The sequence below is a fragment of the Dasypus novemcinctus genome, chromosome 29 (genome assembly GCF_030445035.2).
Source record: "Dasypus novemcinctus isolate mDasNov1 chromosome 29, mDasNov1.1.hap2, whole genome shotgun sequence".
NCBI lineage: Eukaryota > Metazoa > Chordata > Mammalia > Cingulata > Dasypodidae > Dasypus > Dasypus novemcinctus.
Genome location: NC_080701.1, coordinates 20,651,006 through 20,674,348, shown reverse-complemented (window position 1 = coordinate 20,674,348; position 23,343 = coordinate 20,651,006). Strand labels below are relative to the sequence as shown.

Below are 23,343 nucleotides of genomic sequence, written 5' to 3'. Positions count from 1 at the left end.
CGCCATCGGGCGCACCCCGGCTTGAACCCAGCCTCGCCTGTCACTTCCGTGTTGTTGTTAACTTCTCCGAGCCCGTCCACTCGCCTGTACGAGGAGGACCACCACGCTTGCTCTACTTACCTTACAGGGGCGACTGAAAGGGTCAGATGACACAAATATATAGCAAAGTGCTCTCTAAGCCCGATACACACAGTAGCTGGTGTGCGTTACCGCGTGGAGTCCAACGAGCTTGGCGCTCGGGCGAAGGTGGCTTTTATTTCCGCTCTCGGGGAAGGAGGAGTAGGGAAGCTTTCCCACTGTACACCAACCCAGGGTAGGGGTGGGGGGGCCGGGGGCCGGGAGAGCGAGTTCAGAGGGGCGCCTCCGCGGCTGCTTCCTGCCCCTGGGCTGCAGGGGTGGGGTCCCGGGGGTTGCGCCCCCTTGGGTGGCATCGACGGAGGCACATGGAGGTATCTGCTGGTGTTCGCCAAGAGGAAGGGGGGTACAGGTACCCTGAGAGGGGAAGGAGAGGGCCGGGGGGGGGGGCCCACCCCACCCCGTGCCTGCCCGGGATGACAACGTCCCTAAGGCCTGGCTGGCAGTGGCCCTTCTCCCGACAGGGGACACGGGCGCCGCGGCACTGCTCCATCCAGAAGGCTGGTCCTTTAAATGTCCATCTCAAACTGGGGCTCTTCACCTGGCGAAAGAAGGGCGAGCCACAGGTGAACGGAAAGGCCGGCAGTCGGAGTCCCCACCTGTTGTCACTTTAAGAGCAGGGACAGGTTTATATTACCAGGGAATGGAAGGAGGGCAGGGCTGGGCTAGGAATTCCTGGAATTCCTGGAATGGAAACACCGAGTCTGTTTCCAGTGTGTTCTCTTCCTCAATCCCAAAGGAAGAGCAGGGGACAGATTTGCCCATGGGGAGGTGCAAGTCCTGACTTTTGTCGCATTTTTAATAAAAGTGAATGTTGACCTGTGATGTTATTGTCATACCTCTTCATAGAAACTTCATACAAAAACCAGTCCTTAAACAGGAAAGTTTTCTGAATATGCGTCCCAATTTTTTGGTTTAGAAAATGGTACTGTAACTTCCTAGGCAAACCCTTAGTTGCCGTGGAGGAGTTTGCGGGAAAGCAGTTATTTGGAGAATTCAGCCACTTGCTACCCTCACTTTCTTTTCCCTCTAAAATTTCCAAGAAATTGCTGCTCAAGCGGATTTTTTTTTCCTTTTTAATGGAACTGCCCCTCTCACAATCCCCCCAGGCAAGGCTGCTCCAAAGTTCTGCAGCAAGACGCCTGCTCTGGTGTCCCACCTGGGAACAACTGGCCTCTTCTGGTTACATTTGCACAAAGAGGTGGGCCTAAGAGCAGGGGCCTTGGCTTCTTAAATCCAGCTAAGAAAATGAAGGCTTCCGTCCTCCCCGCCCCAGGACAACTGTGCAGAGCTTGGATTCCAGATACCTTCCAGGCCTTTCTCTGAATCCGCCCTCTTACAGCCGCTCCCCTCCCTCCCTTCCCCCGGTCTCCAAGACTCAGCGATTATTATCTGCCTCGTGACAAGGTGGACAGTGAATCACATCCTGCAAGTCGCCTCCGGTTGGATGAATTTCCACCGCTGTCAGTGGAGCAAGTCCAGCCCCAGGTCCCAGCAGGGGCTGATGGCACTGCCTTCCAGGTGAAAGGCCAGTGGGTTCCAACCTGAGCAGGTGGTTTCCACGTCCTGACCCACCGCATCCTTTCCCAGCGGAGAGCTCACATCTGGCAGGCCGGTTTTGAAACCAAAGACCAAGCTTTCACACGCCAGGGCGGCTGCTGGTGACCCGGAGGTGGCAACGCCAGGAAGGACCTAGCAACTGACATCAAGCCTGCTCAAAGAATGGGCGGCACTGTCCCTCCGTGTCTCTGAAAAGAACCCACTTGTGGACCAAAAGCCCGACAGAGGCGTGCCAGCTGCACTTCTTCTCCCGCAACCTGCAATTTCCTACAGGGCTGGTACACCGTGTCTCTTGCACTCTGAACATCACGGGGGTGTTCAACTTTTGCAGATAATGTTTCGGTGGCACTTAGACAAAGCTGCCGTGTGAAGCCGCTGCCATTTCAAACAGGTTTCCCCCGCCGGGTGAGATGGTCGCTGGTGCCAAATCCCTTCTCCTGGGCTTGGCACCCTTTTATAGGCAGAGTTGGCACCAGGGCAAGTTCTCTCCTCCGTCCCCGCTCTTACCCTCTGGACCCTGCGCTACTCCACCGAGGGAGGGGGTCGAGCCCCCATTACCCGCCTCGTGGGTGGCACCCACGGGCCCCGGGCCTCGCCCTTCGCCCGGGGGAGCCTGGCCCAGCCCGGCCACTCACCGCCCGCTGGCTTGTCCTCAGGCCTGCCGCGCAGGTGGCTCTGGCTGGCCTCCGCGGGTGGCTCTTCGCTGGCGGGGCTGGTGACCCCGGGAATGGTGGGCAGGTCCCGAGGAGGCGTTTTGGCCACGGGCGAGTTGCGGCACTCCATCAGGAATTTCCGGTCGTAGATGATCCTGGTCCCTGGAAGGGCAGGGAGGTCGCTGGAGGGACCCTGAGCCACCCAGGGTCCCGTTTTCCCAGCTCTTCCAGGCGCGGCTGACCAGCAGCGAGGCTCCGTCCGGGGCACCGCCACAGCCCAGTTCGCCGCTGCCTCCCGGCCGCCCTGACTCCACCCGAGGGTGCTCTGATGGGTCCCCACACGGCACCCTTATTCTTGAGCTCTGGGCACCCTCTCGGAAGCACTCCTCCAAGCCCGTCAAGCCACTCGCCTAACCAGAAGCCAGCGCTGCGCCCAGGGACCGTGACAGCCGGCAGTGGGAGAAGTGCAGTTTATTCGGGATTGTTTCATCTTGACAGTACTCTTGTGGGATACCCAGAACTGATGTCTTTAACCCCATTTTGCAAGAAAAAAAAAAAAAAGCAAAGAGAAAAATGAAGCGAGTCACCAAAACCAGTGAGCATGAGAACTTTCCCCGCCGGGGCTCTGGGAAGCCGGAGCAGGGAGGGGTGTGGGCACCCGCGTTCTGTCTGCCTCACGGCAGGCTCTCCTGCCAAATCCGTGTCCTCGGGAAGGTCGCCGTCTGCCCCTTTCACTGCTTTGCCCCACTGCTCCGATTTGCCACTGCACTTCAGAGTTTGTACACAGCCTGCGTTCACTCTCCTTTGACAAGTGCTAGTCTTACACCCTAGGGTGAGTAATAATTAACCATCATTCTTTTAAAAAAAATATTATCCCCCCCCCAAGATGGCTCCCTCATCTGTCTGCTCGTTGTCTGTTTGCTTTTTCTTTAGGAGGCACTGGGAACCAAACCCGGGACTTCCCATGTGGGAGGCAGGCGCTCAACCACTTGAGCCACATCAGTTCCCCACATCACTCTTTAAACAAACAAAAAAATGTATTTATATTTGTCTGCTCTGTGTGTCCATTAGCTGTGCTTTCCTCTGCATCTGCTTGTCTTCTCTTTACGTGGCACCAGGAACCGATCTGAGACTCTCAATCTTTTATGCCACCTCCACTCCCTGGTCTGCTGCGTCTCCCATTGTCTCTCCTCTGTGTCTCCTTTTGCCGTGTCATCTTGCTGTGCCAGCTCTCTGCTCGGGCCAGCACTCCTGCATGGGCCAGCTCACCGCGCGGGCCAGCCTGCCTTCACCAGGAGGCCCTAGGAATCGAACCCTGGACCTCCTCTATAGTGGATGGAACCCAATTGCTAGAGTCACATCTGCTCCCCCCACATAATTTTTAAACCACACCCCTAGACTTCTCCTGTGAGGTGGCAGTTACGTGAGTGATAAGGTACAAAGGAGTGTTTCCCAAGATGCCAGATTCATCACGTAACATTGAGTACTGAGATTATTCATGCTGTTATTTCTTTTTTTTTCAAAGACTTATTTATTTATTTATTTTTAATTTATTTCTCTCCCCTTCCCCCCTCCCCATGTCTGCTCTCCGTGTCCATTCACTGTGTGTTCTTCTGTGACCGCTTCTATTCTTAGCAGCAGCACCAGGAACCTGTGTTTTTTTGTTGCGTCATATTGTTGTGTCAGTTCTCCGTGTGTGCGGTGCCATTCTTAGGCAGGCTGCACTTTTTTTGTGCTGGGCGGCTCTCCTTACGGGGTGCACTCCCTGCGCATGGGGCTCCCCTCTGCGGGGGACACCCCTGAGTGGCAGGGCACTCCTGGTACGCATCAGCACTGCGCATGGGCCAGCTCCACGTGGGTCAAGGAGGCCCGGGGTTTGAACCGCGGACCTCCCATGTGGTAGACGGACGCCCTAACCACTGGGCCAAGTCTGCTTCCCCTGTTATTTCTTAATCCCAGCCATCTCTAAGGCGTAACAGTACTGCTATGTCTTTAACACCTTGCTAACATTTGTTGATTGCTCCCTTTTAAATACAGAAAACAGGCTTCAGGCCCCAAGCCTTCAGCAGGCAATGGAATCCAGCAGCATCTAGTAACTGTCATGTTTTTAGATTTCTTTTTATGGTTACCTTCTATTTATGATAAGTAAATCTGGTTTTCCACACATAGTAGTGATATTGTTTCCTTTCAAAGAAATGTCTTCCATGTAAAAGGTGAGGTAATATAAAGAGAAATGTTAAATATCTGTATAAGCAGAATGCAAGGGATGGTAAAAGTTATGCAGCTAGACATAAATGACCTCAGTTTGGAAACCATGATTTAGGCCCTTCAGGAATGTCCATCCTTCTCAATGACCCTGAAATATCTCCCTCGTGCAAGGCTATGATGGGTGACATCCCACAACAGCGGAGACTCATTTCTTGAGGTTAGGCCTTGCCCTCTCTGTAAACAGAGAACAACCAATGTCCGCTAAGATCTGATTCTGAGTTAATGGGATCGGGCTCCTCATGCTGAGGGGGACCTGGGAGGCCGGGAGACCCCTGAGAAGACCCTCCCGCTCCCTGCCTGTTCTTCCAGTCTGGCCAGGGCCCTACTGAGGCAGGCACCCGGCGGCTCTGCCCTCTGAGGCACTCGTGCTGGACCCGACCGCCCTGCTCGTCACCGCCGACGGGCTGAATTCACGGCTCAGTTTCTCAGGGGGTGGAAAGGAAGGCACACGGAACTGGCAGTGAGAAGACCGCGGCCGTGCTTTGGGCCCAGCTGTGTGACTTCATGTGTGTCACCCTGTGGGCCTCAGTTTCCCCACGTGTAAAAGACGAGGCCGTGCGCTTTGCAGGTCTGCATGCCCCGGAGCCCAGTGGATGACAAACGGAGAGCACAGGCCCTCTCCTTGCTGGGGGGACGTGCTGGCTCCAGAGATGGGGCAACTTTTGCCTGTTGTTTCGTAATCCTCCAGACTCAGCAGGAGCCCTTCCTCTTCTTCCTTTTCTCCCTCTCTTGTTTCTTTCAATGAATTGCATTTAAAAATTTCCAGCATGTACACTCTATACCTACCAAGCAACAACTCCCCTCCCCATTTCCCAGTTACCTCTAATCTACTTTCTGTCTCTATGAATGTGCTATTTCTAAACATTGTGAGCCCCCTCTCTTCTTGTCCTCCCCAAACACTGTTTTGTTGTTGTCGTTATTGGTTTGTTTACCACAGAATAAGGGGCTGACCTCAGTGGAGTGAACCTAAGCGTTAGAGATTCAGGAAAGCGGACGTGGCTCAAGGAGTTGGGCACCCATCTGCCATATAGGGGGTCCAGAGTTCGATGCCCAGGGCCTCCTGGTGAGGGCAAGCTGGCAGGAGTGCCGCCCTGCGTGGGAATGTCACCCTGCACAAGAAAGCGGCCTCGCACAGGAGTGCTGGCCAATGCGGAGAGATGGTGCAGCAAGATGACGCAACAAGAGGCACAGAGGAGAGAAAATAAGATGTGGCAGAACAGGGGAGCTGAGGTGGTGCAAAAGAGTAATTGCCTCTCTCCCACTCCGGAAGGTCCCAGGATCGGTTCCAGGAGTCGCCTAATGAGAATACAAGCAGACACAGAACAATATGCAGCAAATGGACACTGAGAGCAGACAACAGGAGGAACAAGGGGGTGAGAAATAAATAAAATAAATCTTAAAAAAAAAAGTGTCAGAGATTCAGTAGTATCAAAAAGAACTTGGGCTGGGGTGGAGGGAAGGGGAGATAAATAAAAAAATAATAAATCTTTAAAAAAAAAGATCTTGGGAAGTAGACTTGGCTCAGTGGATAGAGCGTCCGTCTACCACATGGGGGGTCCACAGTTCAAACCCAGGGCCTCTTTGACCCATATGGAGCTGGCCCATGTGCAGTGCTGTTGCACGCAAGGAGTGCCGTGCCACGCAAGGGTGTCCCCCATGTAGGGGAGCCCCACGTGCAAGGACTGCGCCCCGTAAGGAGAGCTGCCCCATGTGAAAAAAGTGCAGGCTGCCCAGGAGTGGCGCCACACACATGGGGAGCTGACACAGCAAGACGATGCAACGAAAAGAAACACAGATTGCCGGTGCCGCTGACAAGAATACAAGCGGACACAGAAGAACACACAACGAATGGACTCAGAGAACAGACAACTGGTGGGGGGCGGGGTGGGGAAGGGGAGAGAAATAAATCTTTAAAAAAAAGGAACTTGAACTGTGAATATATCTCAATAAAATTACTTAAAAAGAAAAAAAAGGAGCAGATATGGCTCAAGCAGTTGAGTACCTGCTTCCCACATGGGAGGTCCTGGGTTCATTTCTAGGTGCCTCCTAAACACAAACAAACAAACAACAAGCAAAAAAATGAAAAAGACAACTCAAGGGGGCTGATGTGGCTCAGTGATTGAGTGCCAACTTCCCACATATGAGGTCCCAGTACCTAAAAAAAAACCAAAAAACCCGAACTGCAGGAGATGTAATGAACAACAAATGCAATAACTTGAAAAATAACATGAACACAACAATCACAAAATAAAATTATTGAAAAAAAAAGAACCTGGAGGTCAGTAGCCTTCTGGAGATTTTCTTTAAAGGTCACTAGTCCTCAGAGAATTTTAATTAAATTACATGTAAAATGGAAAACAAAACAAACCATAAAAATTAACCACAACTTCTTTTGTGGTTACTGTCTTACTGCTGGGGCACTTGAAAAACTGATAAGGGTATGTCATAACGAGGAAGCACAATAAGAGACACAACAAACAAGGAGCAGAGGTGCTTCAAGCGATTGGATGCCTTCCTCCCACATGGGAGGTCCTGGGTTTGGCTCCCAGGGCCTCCTAAAAAGGAGACAAGACCACAAACAGACACAGAGAGCAGACAGCAAGCGCAAATGAGGGGGGGGGGTGTGGAGAAATAAATAAATCTTTTTTAAAAAAAAGGGCAAAGGAGTTAAGTAGAGGGAAGCAGATGTGGCTCAAGCAACTGGGCTCCCGTCTACCATATAGGAGGTTCAGGGTTCAATTCCTGGGGGCACTTCGTGAAGGCGAGCTGGCCTGCATGGTGAGCTGACCTGCGCAGAGAGCTAGCCCACGCTGAGTGCTGGCCTGCATAGGGGTGCTGGCACGTGTGGAGAGCTGGCACAGCAAGATGACGCAACTAAAAGAGGCACAGAGGAGAAACAATAAAAGATGCAGCAGACCAGGGAGCTGGAGTGGTGCAAGAGACTGAGTGCTTCTCTCCCACTCAGGAAGGTCCCAGGATTGGTTTCTGGTGCTGCCTAAAGAAAAGACAAGCAGACACAGAAGAATGCACAGCGAACAGATACAAGAAAGTAGACAGCGAGTGCAAAACAATGAGGTGGGGGGAAAAAGTAAATAAAATCTTAAAAAAAAAAAGAGTTAGGTAGATATTTCTCCAAAGAAGATATACAAATAGCTAATAAGCACATGAAAAGATGTTCAACATCATCAGCCATCAGGGAAATGCAAATCAAAACCACAATGAGATACGATTTCAAACCCACGAGAATGGCTGTTACTAAAAAAGGGAAAAGAACAAATGTTGGTGTAACAGTTTGATAGTATTCATGAATTCCCAAAAAAAGAAGGATTATGTTTGTAAACTGGTCTGTTCCTCTGGGTGTACTAGATTCAGCTGAGATGTCTTTGATTAAATTAAGATTAGGGCTTTGATTCAACCACTTCAGGAGGGTGTGACTCGGGGTCGAATCCCGACCCTTTGATGGGCTGATAGAAATAGACACTCAAGTACAGACACAGAAAAAGACACAGGAAGAGAGAGAGAGCTCCATAGACATGGCAGAAAACTTTGATCCTGCGGCCCAGGAAGAGAGATGAGCCATTCGCTGGACAGTTTGCTGCTGAGCCCAGAAAGAAACAAGCCCTATGCCAGCCTGTAGCTGAGACAGAGGAAGGCTGAACCCTCACAGAGACATCTGCCATCTTGCTTGAGCACGTGCCAACTGACTTGGGTGAGAAAGTACCTCTTATGGTACCCTGAATTGGACTCTTTAGGGCCTTGTAACTCTATGCTTTTACTCCGAATAAATACCCTTTATAAAAGTCAACAGATTTCTGGTACTTTGTGTCAGCACCCCCTTGGCTGACTAATACAGCTGGTGAGGATGCAGAAAAATAGGAACCTTAACACATTGTTGGTAGGAATGTAAAAACGGTACAGCCCCGTGGAAAGAGTCATCAGTTCCTCAAAAGGTCCAATACAGAACTACCACATAACCTGGCAATCCCATTTCTAGGCATATACCAAAAAGAATTGAAAGCAGATATCTATACACCAATGTTCACAATGCCAAAAGGTGGAAACAACCCAACTGTCCCTCAGCAGATGACTGGAGAAGCACAATGTGGAATACACGTACAATGGGGGAATTGGAAAAGGAGAGGAAGAGAGCTAAAAAATCCTCAACTATTACAAAAGCAAGTCAACGGACAAACCCAGGAAAGTCAGACATAGGGAGGTAAATCCCCAAAGAAAAGAGCCAAAAATGCTATTAATATTAATTTCCTCTGAAGGGCAAGACGGGGGGAGGAGAGGCAAGAGGTTGCTCTTCTGTGTTAAAAGCTGATGAGATGAACGGTGTCCTCCCAAAAGATATGTTCATGTCCTAATTCCTGGAACCTGTGACCATTATCTTATTTGGAAAAAGGGTCTTTGCAGCTGTAACTAAAGCAAGGATTTTGAGATGAGATAATCTGGGATTATCTGGGTGGGCCTGAAATCCAATGACAGGTGTCCTTATTAAAGAGAGAGGCACAAGCAGCTGAGCACCTGCTTCCCACATGGGACGGTCCCGGGTTCGGTTCCCAGTGCCTCCTAAAAACAAACAAAAAAACAAAACAAGCAAAACAAACGTAAAAAACCACTCAGGGGAGTCGATGTGGCTCAGTGGTTGAATTCCAACTTCACACATCCGAGGTTCCAGGTTCAATTACCGCCCCAGTGCCCCCACCCCCCAAAAAAAGGGTGGGGGGAGAGGCAGAGGGAAACTCTAGAGGGAAGGAGACTGGAGTCTCTGCATTCTGGACACAGCCCAAAAATACCGGGGTTGCCTCCACAAACCAGAAGAGGCAAGGAGCCCCCGCCGGAGTGGGTCCTGGTACACGGCAGACTTCTGGCCCCCAGAGCTGAGAAAGAATACCTTTTTTTTTTCAGTCACCAAATTCGTGGTAATTTGTTACAGCTGCCATAGGAAGCTTATACAGAAACCTTTTAGTACTTTTGGGTTTTAAACTATTTCCATGTAATAATTTAAAAATACTTTTATTATGAAAAAAGTCAAACACAAACAAAAGTAGGCAGAATAATATCATGCATATAACACTGATTTTTTTTTTAAAGTATGAGATGGATTAAATAAATTATGGATTAGCCATAGAATGCAACATTAGGTAGCCACTATAGCAAATAAGGAAAACACTTAAGTTCTTGATGAATTTTATGGAACACCGTCACAGAACTGCATATTGTGTGTTTGGCTGCCTCTGGAGCTTGAGACTGCACGAGCAAAGGAAAGGAACACCTTTTACACTGAGCATGAATTTTTTTTTTAAACACAAAACTCTAATAAGGCAATAGGGACATGAAACAAATAAACATGAAAAAAACAAATAGGATGCAGGATTAGAATCTCCTTTTCTAACAAGTTAAGTTAAAACTGTCTTGGTGGAACAGCTGTAGCTCAAGTGGTTGAGCACCTGCCTCCCATATACGAGGTCCCAGATCCCTGGTACCTCCTAAAAAAAAACAACTTTCAATGGGGAGCAGATGTAGCTCAGTGGCTGAGCACCTGCTTCCCATGTACAAGGTCCTGAGCTCAATCTCTGGTACCTCCTGAAAACAAAAAGCAAAACAAAACTGCCTTGGCTGGAACTAGGTTGACCTCCCTTCCCCCCTCCAAAAAACAAAATTAAATTAAAATTAAAAATAAGCCCAAGGGAACTGTGCTAGGCTGGGACGTGGAAGGGCAAGCTCATCCCTTAACACACCCCGAGCTGGACTGTACTAGCACCTGTAATGTCTAGGCCAGATTTAACTCCCATGACCTGTGGTCAAGAACAGGGACTGGCGCACCCCAGAGACAAAAGTGTTATACCTCGCCTGCACATCCCAGGCATGGTGCAAACCTAATTTTGTCTTCTTTATCCATCCACTGAGCCCCTACTTTGGAAGGAACAGTTAGACGTAATAAGAGGTCCCAGGTCTCAGACACTCACGAATGAATCAGAGAAACACCTGTAAGCAAATGATTACAGTCAATTGTGTGAAGTTCAGAATCAGAGTCCTGTGTGAAAGGAACAGAGGGGTCGGGAGAGGATCAGCCCTGGGCACACGGGTACCAAGCCCTCCATCAGGCCATCTTCTTGCTTGTGGGCAGGCTGACCCCTGAACCGGAGAAACATGCGTCTTGCCCCAATTCTGCACGGCTCCAAAGGGCGTGATCAAAGGGGAGACATGGAGGATGGCATAGGAGAAATTGCAGGGAAATCCAGAACCTCGCCTTCCTGCAGGAAAGTGGAAAATAGAGAGGGATGCCCCCAACCCCAAATCATGGTATAACGGGGGGATCCAGCCCCTGCTGGGTGCTGGGCATTGAGCTAAGGACCCGTTTTAAACGATGGTAAAGGGAAACGGACTTTGGCCCAGTGGTTAGGGCGTCCGTCTACCACATGGGAGGTCGGCGGTTCAAGCCCCGGGCCTCCTTGACCCGTGTGGAGCTGGCCCATGCGCAGTGCTGATGCGCGCAAGGAGTGCCGTGCTACACAGGGGTGTCCCCCATGTAGGGGAGCCCCACGCGCAAGGAGTGCACCCATAAGGAGAGCCGCCCAGCGCGAAGGAGGGAGCAGCCTGCCAAGGAATGGCACCGCCCACACTTCCCGTGCCCCTGACGACAACAGAAGCGGACAAAGAAACAAGACGCAGCCAAAAAAAAAGACACAGAAAACAGACAACCTGGGGAGGGGAGGGTAATTAAATAAATAAAAATAAATCTTAAAAAAAAAAAAAAAAAGATGGTAAATAGCAGGCTATTTTCTACCTGAAAATCTTTTTGAGTGCATCATAGTATAAAGGTGTGTGTGGAATATGTAAATTCAACTGGCTACCAAAGTTCCCTGCCCTGTGAAGAGAGGAGATATGGAGAAACATCCCAGCATGAGTCACTTTCTGCTCTTCCTATAGCACATCTGAATGGCTGTTTGATCTCCTATTTGCTAGCTCTGTGGCTCTGGCCAAGGTATTCCTTAATCTCTGTCCTTGATTTCTTCTCCTGTAGAATGGGAAAGATGGTGATGACGTGCCAACTTCCTAGCATTACTGTGTTGATTAGAATAGTGGCCAGTGCAAAATAAAGCTCTGTATAAATGCTACCTGTTATCATAACCAGCGTGGGACCAATTACATGTTCAAGGCTGGGACAAGTCAGGAAGAGGTAAGCAATCCTGGAAAGAGACTGTGGCAGGGGGTGGGGAGAAGTGTCCTTTTCTGGCCACGGAAACATGGAAAGAACTGGCAAGGGGAGCAGGTGTAGCTCAGGGGTTGAGTGCCTGCTTTCCACGTACGAGGTTATGGGTTCAATCCTCGGTACTTCCTAAAAACAACAACAACAACAAAACTGCACTGCGAAGAACTGGCAAGAGCTCTGGGCATGTCTGGAAGCAGAATCGTTTGGGACTTTATACTCCATACATGTACCAAATACAAGAAAAATACTTTTTCCCAAGCCATGCTTTGGGGTGACGATAGCTTGCTTGAATGTAAAAGGAACGTAGATTTTCCCTTAGGTGTTTAGTTTCCCCATGAGTAAAAGAAGGGAGTTGTACTAGGCTCATTCAGACTATTTTTAAAGCACTAAACAGGTGTCAGCCTTTATGGTAATCTCTAGAGTCCATTCCAGCTCTGATACGCTATCATTTATTTTAGGATCTCCTTGTTGGCAGGTGTTTAATGTTGTGCAAATAGCACGGGGCTTGGAGGCAGAAGTTCTGGGTTTAAACCACTCCCTTAACTCCAAGTGGCAATTTCATTCCTCATCTATAAAAGGAGGGAAATTAAATCCACACCTCGCGGGATTATCATGCAGATTAAATAAAATAACCGATGTCAAGATTCTTTGTATGGGAACAAAATATGCCATGCATATAATGGCTATTAAATGGAAAATCACTGGACAGCAGACATGACTGGAGGAAAAACATCATGACCCAGGATCAGGAGGCTCCTTGGAGGTGGTTGTGCTTAGAACTGTGTCCCCGAAAAAGATACATCCAAGGCCTAAGCCCCAGTACCTGTGAATGTGATCCTATTTGGAAACGGGGTCTTTGCAGATGTGATCAAGTTCAGATGGGGTCACAGTGGATGCAGTGAGTCCTAATTCGTGTGTCCTTATAAGGGGAGGGTGATTTGGAGACAGAGAAGCACAAAAGGACACGGGGGAGAAGGCCACGTGCAGACACAGGACTGGAGCTGGGCTGCCACAAGCCCGGGCACAGCTGGGGCGACTGGAGCTGAGGGGTGAGGAAAAAAGAGCCTTCCCTAGAGCCTGGGCACCAACACGGCCCTGCTGACGCCGCGATTCTGAACGGTGTCGCTTGTACGCCGCTGTCTGTGGTTCTTTGTCACGGCAGTCCCAGGAAGTCCAGAGGCCGAGGAGTATCTTGTATGGGCGCCTTCTGCAGCCAGTACCCGCCAGGCAGGTGCTCAAATGCCCTGCACTGCAGGACCGGATGCTTAGGTAAGGGCAGGAACCTAGGCTCAGAAAGGCGGGTCCCCTCACAGCCACAGCCGCCTCGCCTCCAGTCCTGAGGGCTGGACGAGCAGCACCGGCTTCTGGCAGGGCTCGCAACTGGGAACATTCGAGGCCACTTCAGACCTCTGCTGAGCCTTCGAGTGTTTGGCTAAGATGGGGACATGCCCTGAGCATCATGCCTCAGCTGCTCCTCCAGCTCCCTCCAGCACCACATTCGGGGGCTTCGAAATGCTGCTGTTCAGGGAAGCGGATGTGGCTCAACGGATAGGGCGTCCACCTACCATATAGGAGGTCCAGGGTTCAAACCCAGGGCCGTGTGATGAGCTGGCCCACGCGCAGTGCTGATGCGCACAAGGAGTGCCGTGCCACGCAGGGGTGTCCCCCGCGTAGGGGAGCCCTGTGTGCAAGGAGTGCGCCCCGTAAGGAGAGCCGCCCAGCGTGAAAAAAGCGCAGCCTGCCCAGGAGTGGTGCTGCCCACACGGAGAGCTGACGCATCATTGATGACACAACATAAAGAGACACAGATTCCCGGTGCCACTGACAAGAATGCAAGCGGACACAGAAGAAAACACAGCGAATGGACACAGAGAGCAGACAACTGGGGGCGGGAGGAGAAGGGGAGAGAAAGAAATAACAGTAATAATAAATCTTAAAATAAAAAACAACAACAAGCAGCGCACACTCAGTCTAAGAGTTTTCTTCACCGCTGGCCCCATTGGTTCTGCAAAGAGAATCAAGATCGGGTATTTCTTGAGGGCTAAAAATAGGATGACGCTATCAAATACCAAATGGGAGAAATCAGTGCACGGCCAGGAGCCTCTCTGGTTGGGTTTCCTGTGTGGTCCCTCCCTTGGAGGCCCTGACTAATGAGAGGACAGACCAGTTTGTTGAAAATTGAGCAGGGGCGACCAGGCTTTCGCAAAGGGACAAAGCAGCCGAAGCCGTCATTGTGAAGGCCGGCCAAGCTTCTTCCTCTTTTCTCACTTCCCCCCCAAATATTTCAAAATGCACTCTGCGTAGAATAGGGTGGGGCCACCCCAGAAATCATCACCAATGGGGGGGGGGGCCCGTCTGAAATGCCTCCTATGACAAACAGCACCAACTGCCACATGCGTTGGAAAAGGCAGGGGGACGCTTTCCCTTCTTTTTTTGAGGTACGGGGGTGCTGGGATTGAACCCGGGACCTCCTAAGTGGGAAGCTGGTGCTCAACCACTGAGCCACGTGGGCTCCCATGAGTGGGTTTTTCCATTTGTTTTTCTGTTTTGGGGAGGCCCCAGGAACCAAACCCAGGACCTCCCTTATGGGAACAGGCACGCAACCACTCAAGCCACATCCGCTTCCCCCATTTTAAGCTGAAGAGCAGAAGAGAGAAGTCCATTTACAGATATACACACATACTTTCTCTAAGGCAAAAGACCTAGTTTGTAACTTCCACACTGTGTGCATCCCTGGGAAACCAAAGGGCGCTCTGAATGTCTGCAGCTGGCGGTGTTCTCACCCCTCACCCACTTTGGGACCCCTGGGCTCAGAAACTGGATTCCTTCTTATGGCCAGGACTCTAGAAAACCCAGAGTTTTGAATGGGAGAGCTAAGGACACTTGGAGGAAAGAGGAAGGAGGCTGGGCAGGTGTCAATAAAGTGAGGCAGGGGCAGTCGATGTGGCTCGGTAGCTGAGTGCTGGCTTCCCACATATAAGACTGCAGGTTCAATCCCCAACACCGGTACCTCAAAAAAAAAATTAGCAAACATCTTTGTTGGGGAGCGGATGTGGCGCAAGCGGTTGAGCGCCCACCTCCCACATAGGAGGTCCTGGGTTGGGTCCCCAGTGCCTCCTAAAAACAACAACAAGCAAACAAATGAAAAAAAACCAACTCGGGGAAGCCGATGTGGTTCAGTGGTTGACCGCCAGCTTCCCACACCCGAGGTCCTGGTTTCAACCTTTGGCCCTGGTACCTGAAAAAAAAAAAAGGGCAGCAGGACCCAAAGTGGAATGTCCCCAGAGTTTGCGTTGTGGCAATGGGCATGAGGCCTTGCAAATGGGGCACGGGATCTGTGACCGTTTCCAGGAAGATCTCCCGTTCTTCAACCAACGGCCGACGCACAGGCTGCCCCCACGCCCCGACTCTGCTGGCCACACATCGGGATGGGCAGTGAGCTCCTCAAAGGCCCGTTCTTTGAGGCTTTAGCCCTTGTGAAAGACCACCTGAAAACACGACCTTCACAGCTCCTCCCATCCCCGTATGCACAGGCTGCTTCTCCCAACCACAGGAGGTCTGTGTCCCCTCTCCTTGAATATCTGAATATGAGCTGGCCCTTGGCTTGCTGTGACCACTATCAATTCTGTGGAAGTGACACTGCAGGACATCTGGCCTAACCCTTCAGAGGCCTTGCAGCTTCAGCTAGAGTGTGAATGAAGAGAGCCCAAGAGCAGAAGGGCTCCCAGCCTTCCAGCTGTCTACACCAACGCTCTGGCCATGTTGAGTAAGGCCAACTTGGAACCTCCTCGCCCAGGCCAAGGCAGCCTCCAGCCGTACACAAGCTCATGAGCGAGCCATGCAAGATCAGCCAAGGCTACCCAGCTGGCCCAAAGAATGGAGAGAAATCAATAGTTGGGTTACTATGTCTGGAGATGCCCTTCTCACCAAGACAAGTGTCCTTGGGCAAGCGGTAGGTGGTGATACCCTGGGCTGGTGATGCCAGGCTCCTCCCATGCCCCGACTCTGCTGGCCACACATCGGGATGGGCAGTGCAGTAAAGGCCCGTTCTTTGAGGCTTTAGCCCTTGTGAAAGACTGTCTGAAAACACGACCTCCACAGCTCCTCCCGTGCCCGTATGCACGGGCTGCTTCTCCCAACCAGAGGAGGTCTGTGTTCTTTCTCCTCGAATCTGAGTTGGCCCCGTGGCTTGCCGTGACCACTACGAATTCTGAGTATTTGAGCTACCCTTTGTTCCTCATGCCCTTGGCACCCAAATGCCGGTGGGCAGTCACCTACGCCTGCTTAGACAGCAACGCGGAGTGTGTATGGGTAGGAAACAGCCATCCTAGTGTCTGAGACCCTGGCGCCAACACTGACTTGCTCAGGATATGAAAAAGTCACCCCCTTCTACTCCCTGCTAAACGATACTGTGGAGCGTAATCTGCAGTAAAACTGCTATCTGTAACCTGAGATAGGAGGCAAAGCTCAGAGAAAGTTAACTTCAGCCCCTTCCTCACGTCTGTGGGACCTTCTCACAGAGAAACAATTATAAGGACAGAAAATAAAAATTGAACATTATTGTTAAGTCAGCTCAGACCCAAGCCTGAGGATAAAGAAACTGGGTTGCTCTGAGGATACTGCTTTCATTCCAGGGTTCTTTCTACCCCTTCACCTTCTGAACACCAGGCCTGGCAATGGATCCTGGGGATACAAAGTTGAGTAAGAACTGCTCTGAAAGAACTTCCTGTCTAAGGGAAAAACAAACAGGTAAACATACATACTCGATTTGATTTGCTATGACTCATCATGGAGGAGGAACGCTGGCATGTGTTGAAGACTAGAAATAACGGGCTTTTCATGCATTTGTTTGAACACACCAGGATCTATATGCACAAATGAACAGTTTTCCCTTAAAAAACCATCACCTTGTTAAGCAATCCTCTTTTCCCAATACTGCTGCCTCTTCCTAACTCCTCTTCCAGGAGTTAACAAGAAAATGCTTCACTACTTGATATCGTTAGATAAACTTGGTACCAACCTGCCTGGACTCTTTCACTAACTTTGGTAATGAAGGACTCATTTTTTTTCTTTTAGGGAAAAAAAAAATCACACTCGTTATTCAAATAATAAAGACTTGCCACCTTTGAAAAAAAATAGATCTACGTATAAGCCTCTGAAGGCCATCAAAACTAACATCTCTGTTTTGCATCGCAGGCACATAAGGCTTAGCACGGTGACTATGTGGAGGGGACAACTGTCACTTGAATATCAAACAAGTTCTACTGCTTACTGAGGGAAGGGGCAGGGAAGGGCAGCCCAAGCACTCCATTCTAGAGCTATACCTTTGAAGCTTATATTTCTGTGGAAATGAGAAACTGTATGGACCCTAGAAAATCATGTTCTTATAGCCAATCCATTCGGGGTGTGAACTTATTTTAAGTAGGGCCTTTTCATAAATTAAGCTGTGGCCCAGGGTGGATCTTAATCTTCTCACTAGAGCCCTTTATAAAGCAGGATGAATCCACGGAAGCAAGAAGCTGAACAAGGAAACCCAGAAGAGGAGGGAGAGGCAGCAGACTTTGCCATGTGCCCTGGAGAAGAGCCCAAGGTAACTGCCGGCTCTGGGAAGAGAGCGTCACCTAACGATGCCTTGACTGGGACATTTTTCTCAGCCTCAAAACTGTAAGCTTTTAAGATAATAAATTCCCATAGTTAAAAACCAACTCATTTAATGGTCTCCGCTTTGAACAGCTCCTTTTCAGGTGTGTCTTTACCTTCCTAACTAGCACCTGAAATCTTCCACATCAGACTGTCTTCCTGGGCTGGACATGGTGAATGCCTGATCAACAGGTAGGCTCACAGGCATTGGACATTTGGGGCGCTCTACACCAGGCCCCCGGTCAAAAAGGCACATAATGTGCAATGTTCTAAACACTTTAAAAGGGCTCTGGGGGGGGAAGTGGATTTGGTTCAACTGATAGAGCATCTGCCTACCATATGGGAGGTCCAGGGTTCAAACCCCGGGCCTCCTGACCTGTGCGATGAGCTGGCCCACGCGCAGTGCTGATGTGCGCCAGGAGTGCTGTGCCCTGCAGGGGTGTCCCCCATGTAGGGGAGCCCCACGGGCAAGAAGTGTGCCCCGCAAATCTTTATTAAAAAATAAAAGGACCCTGGGGTCAGTAGGAGGAGAAGGCCCGTGACTTCTCCCTCACGGCCCTAATGTCCAAGCTCTTTTAACCTGTCCTTAGTAGGCCTCTCCCCTCTAAGTGAGTAGGGCCTGGAGCGCAGCGCTGTTGTGACTCGGGGCCCCGCCCGCCTCCCCCGCATCTTCCCAGCACTGTCTGTTCCATACCCCAAAGACTTGGGAGCTGTTCCAAGATAAGCTTCCTGGGCACAGACCTTGTTTGTCTAACTAAACAGGGTGCCACTACCACCTGCTTACCTCTGATTAACCATACCTTACCCAAGTACAGGGCTGAGGTATGCCTCTCCCCTCAAGCAGCCCCTGCAGGATGGTCCAAATCCAACATGGAACAAGAGTTTTGAGATCATATGGGCTGAAATAGTCACACCCTCAAGCAAATATCTCTCACCTTCTCTAGACACCTAACTTCAGACAGGTAGCTCGGCCTGGCGAGGGTTAATGACCTTGGAAGCAAACATGGGAATGGAGATGGCCCAAATCAACTGCTGCTGCTTTTCCCGCAGGGACCCACACTGCGGGTACTGGTGGACACTTAGTCCAGTGGCTTTTCCTGAGCTACGGGCACCCTCTGCAAACAAGCGTGTGCCCGCTCCCACGCAGCCACTGCCACCTGGATCTCCAGCCCTGATTTAGAGACGAATGCCACACCCAACCTCCGAAGCTTACCGAGATAGAATCCTCACTTTTTTTTGGCCAGACCTCAGGTCTGAAAAGGCGAGGGAAGGCATGCCACTAATTCATGAGTGCTCAGAGTGTGAGACACTGACCCATCAGGACCAATCCCTGGGGGGGGCTCCTTAGAAATGCAGAATCTCAGGCCCCACTCTGGACTAAATCAAAATCTACCTCTAAATGAGGTCCCTGATACTTCACAGGCACAAGAAAGGCTGAGAAATAGCATCCCTGACCAATCTGCACTAAAGCAAAAGGGGACAAGGAAACGACTTTTTACCAGCCGGTCAAGCTTCTCTATGCTGGCAAAGGCGTGGGATAACCTGGATTTTGGAGGGAGATTCCATGCCATGGCTAAGGCAATCCACACACACTGTCTCTGGCAGAGGCAAGCTGGGCTTTCCTGGCTCACAGCCTGTGAGACTGTAAGCGAGGGTTAAGAATTAATTAACAAATAATTATGGGGAAGCGGACGTGGCTCAACTGATAAGAGCATCCATCTACCATATGGAGGGTCCAGGGTTCGATCCCCAGGGCCTCCTGATCCGTGTGGCTGGCCCACACACAGTGCTGCTGCGCGCAAGGAGTGCCGTGCCACGCAGGGGCGCCCCCGTGTAGGGGTGACCCATGCGCAAGGAGTGCGCCCCGCAAGGAGAGCCGCCCTGCGAGAAAAAAGCGCAGCCCGCCCAGGAGTGGCACCGCACACACGGAGAGCTGACGCAGCAAGATGACGCAACAAAAAAGAGACACAGTTTCCCAGTTCCGCAGGATAATGCAAGTGGACGCAAAAGAACACACAGCGAATGGACACAGAGAGCAGACACAGGGGGTAAGGGGAGAGAAATAAATAAAATAAATCTTAAAAAACAACAACAAATAATTATGATGATTAAACAACTCTATAGATGCCTTTAGATTATAAAATAGCAAAAGGTTAGTACCTGAAATTATTGAAGCAGGCTAGAGTGGCCACGCCCTACAGTTTAGACCAGGTGTTTGTAAGCTTTTTTGTTCCAAGGACCCCTTGGCCAGTCAGGTGAAAACCACGAACCCCTTACTAAGTCCACATTATACTGTGTATTGTTTAAGAAATATATGACACCCACACCAACACGTCCCAAGAACAGTGTCTTTTTGAATTTCAATTCAAGCTCACAGACCCCTTGTTAAGAATCCTTGCTAGACTTAACCTGTGTGGGTAGTTTTGGATTGAACTCTGCCTTGTGTATACTTATATTGGGATGGTAATTCTAGATGGAGTGTATGCCTACTATTGGGCACCTGTTTAATATCCACATGAAAGATCTTGTAACTGACCTTTGTTCTGTAAACCCCTATCCCAAATTCTTGTGACTGACCCTGCTTTGCTATCCGACCCCTGCCCGTCCTGCTCAGCCCCTTAATGTTTATTAATGACGCAACCTGTGTCCAGCTCCAACCCATGTATAAACGGCAGCCCGTTATAAAATATTAGAATTTCTGCAGGCAGTTTTGGGCCACCAGGTCACTGTGCTCCATTGCTTGTACAGCCAACACAACTCTTTCTCTCTTTGAAACATCAGTGTCATCCTAAACAGGTCTGACCTCTGCTTAAGGTTCCTCAAGGCTAGCCTCACCGTAGTGTGGACTTCCTATTGTGATGGTAATTCCAGACTGCACTTACCTCTGTTTATGGTTATTTCAGAACTAGCCGATGTGATGGTAACCACTGGACCTTCCCCAGTTTGAATCCATCAACACTCCTGCTCCCCTAGTTTGGGGAAGGCAGATTTGAGGCACCCCCTTTTCTGTCCTTCCACTGGTGTTAATAACCCTGTTTTCTCTCATGCTCACCCCTGTGTGGACTCCAACCCATCTGCTCTGGGCAGGAACCCAGAGGGACCCGTGCAGGGTTTCCTTCAATTCGGCACCCCAGGTGGGACCCCGCGACATCTGAGATCGCTGCCCTGTGGCACCCCCCACCCGGGGTTGGACGTCCACCCTTCCAGTCCAGCGGCTGCTGGAGTCCTGTTATCTCCGAGGACGGAGGAGGTGGATCTCCTACCCTGAGCACAGAGGATCCCAGAAGCAACAGGTCATGAGAGAAACCAGTTGTCCCTGAGACGTCAATGACCTCAGTGAGTATAAAATTAACTTGGTTTTGGTTTCTTTGGTTTTGGGGTGATAGTTTCAATCTGCCAAAGCTGTAAGAGGCAAGCCCGTACTTGGTTTCTTGGTTTTTAGGCTTCTAGGTTTCTAGCTGCCCGGAGACCCCCTTCCAGCCACGGGGAGCAGCCCCCAGGTATCCTTAGCTGCACTTTAACTCCTGCCACAGCCTTCAGTGGTTTCTTGGCTGCTCCTAGTTTTTTAATAGGGAAGGGAGCAGCCCCTGGTATAGGGAAGTGTTGCTGAGCTTGGTTGCCTATGTCTTGGTTTCTTGAAAACAAACTGGAATTGGTGCTACTCATCTGAGGTCTATCTCGAAGTCGAAATGGGAAATAAGCAGAGCTCTGAAGTAAAGGAAAATGTTGTAGACTGTGTTTTAAAGCATTGGGAACAATTTGGTTATAACCCAATGACTAAAAAGAATGAAATCTTTGTGCAAAACTGTGTGGTCACAGTACAGATTAGGATAATCAGAAATAGCCTCCAACACAGCGAATCGACACAGAGAGCAGACAACTGGGGGGGGGGGGGGCGGGGGAGAAATAAATTTAAAAAAAATATATATATATGTATATATATAGCCTCCAGAGGGATCTTTTGAATATGTTACTTTACAGTTAAACTGATTTTGTAAGAGAATGAAAATAAAAAGTCAAATTAGTGAGTTTTGTGTGTCTCTTCGTTCAGTGTATATTTTCATACCTCCGGATGGTAATATCAAATTAACAAATGAAAATTCTTAAGACAGCTTAATTCAACTTGTTAAAAATTTAAATAAGCGCTTGTAAATGATTATGCCTGGAGCCCAAATGAGAAAAGCGTAAAGAGGTCATATAAAATCTAACTAAAGAAACTATTTACTTGAAAAAAAAGAAAGAAAAAAAAAAAACACACCAAAAACCACTAAAACTACAAAGTCCTGAACTCCTCCACGATCTCTCTATAGCTTATCCTACCCCCAGCGTCTACTCCTAAGACGGTTTGGAAAACTAAGGGGGATGGGCTGGGTGTTAGAATCCTGTCTACTGGGGCTGGAGATGAAAAATGATAGGGACAGAGGGGACATGACAGAATAAGCCTTGTGGTGTGTTGTCCTCCACCTGCTCCCCGCGGTTCTGGGAGCGCAGATTTGGGACCCCGTCTCCGGTCCTTGCTGGCAGTTAATAAACCCGCTTTCTCAGACCCTATCAGGGTGGGCTCCAATCATCAGCTCGGGGCAGGGTTTCCTTCAGAAAGTGCGCGTGGTGTTTCGGATCACACACGTGAGGACACCGCCACCAGGCTCCGCAGCGGTGGGACAGCGGCCCGAGGGAAGACGCGTGTGGCTGGAGGTGAGGCCGCCGCGAACCCGCGTGGGTTGGCACACGCCGCGGCGCGCCACTCATCTGAACGCGGGCACCCGGCGAGCGCGGGCAGCTGGCACGTTCGGGGATTGCCTGGGAAGGAGCACGGCAGTGTGAGAGAAGGGCCAAGTGGGTGGGGACAGCGCGAGGAAGGGAAGTGGTGAGCCACGAGGATTTCATCATGCGAACCAGGCGGGCAGGTTTCGGCAGCGCGTCTGCGCCCGGGCTCCGGGCCTGGGAGCGAATGCCCGGCTCCCGGGGGGGCGGCCAAGGCCGGGCCCCTCCTTCCCCGCGCCGCTTCCTCTTCCACATCCACTCTCGGGGCGGTCACACGGCCCCTCCTCCCCGCCCCTCCCCGGGCCGGCGGCCCCAGGCCCCTGGGCGCGGATCCCGGGGAGGGGAAAGGTGGGACGTGCCCCAAGTGCCCACGGACGCTGCAGGAGCAGGCGCGCACCCTCAGCAACGCCCCCCAAAGTCTCCATCAGGGGGCGCGTGTCCCCAGAACTGCCACACGTATTGTGAGGGGTGGCCTCCTCCGCCCCTGAGGTCACTTTACCCCCCAGAGCGCCCACCCCAGCCCCTAGAAGCCGCAGGCCGGGCCTCTCCTAGGTCCCCGGGACACCCGGACTGTCGCAACACCCACGAGGGCAGCACCCCTCGGCTGAGGCAATCCTGAAAGCGTGTCTGCTGGGGTGGGAAGGAAGCAAAGGGGGCAGTTTGCAGAAAGAGCCCTGGGCTCTGGAGGACAGGGCCGAGGGCAGGCAACGGTGACCCCTCGCCACCTCCTTAACGCCCCTTATCCGTTCTTCCCAGTCACTGCGCCCCTGAGCACCCCGTCCCCTCGGTAGATCCAAGGCCTTCCCGCCAAGTCCCGTCCGATCTCCCCACGACCAGCACCCGCAGCCACCCCGCGGCGCCCCCACGACCAGCCCCCGCAGCCGGCACGCGGCGCCCCCCGCACCCGCGCCTACCTCCCGGGGTGGTGCTGAAGAGTGTGCCGCCGGGGGTGGTGCTGTAGTCCCCGGGCGGCAGCTGCACGCCCTCGCCGAGGACCACCCGGCGAGTGGTGGGGATGGCCCGGCTCGGGGTGTGGCCACAGCTGCTGCCCCCCGACATGATCGCCACCACGCCGCGCCGCCTGCGCCCGCGGCCCCAGCGCCC

General features: G+C 51.1%; 1 protein-coding gene across 1 annotated transcript; it reads right to left on the bottom strand.

Moving 5' to 3' along the window:
• Nucleotides 1–235: 235 nt before the first annotated feature.
• Nucleotides 236–23,343, bottom strand: EIF4EBP1 (eukaryotic translation initiation factor 4E binding protein 1). The gene is made up of 3 exons (XM_058289852.1): nt 23,154–23,343; nt 2,331–2,510; nt 236–676 (listed from the first exon to the last, which is right to left on the bottom strand). Exons 1-3 carry the CDS (start codon nt 23,296–23,298, stop codon nt 645–647), a joined length of 357 nt encoding a protein of 118 aa, XP_058145835.1. The 5' UTR covers nt 23,299–23,343; the 3' UTR covers nt 236–644.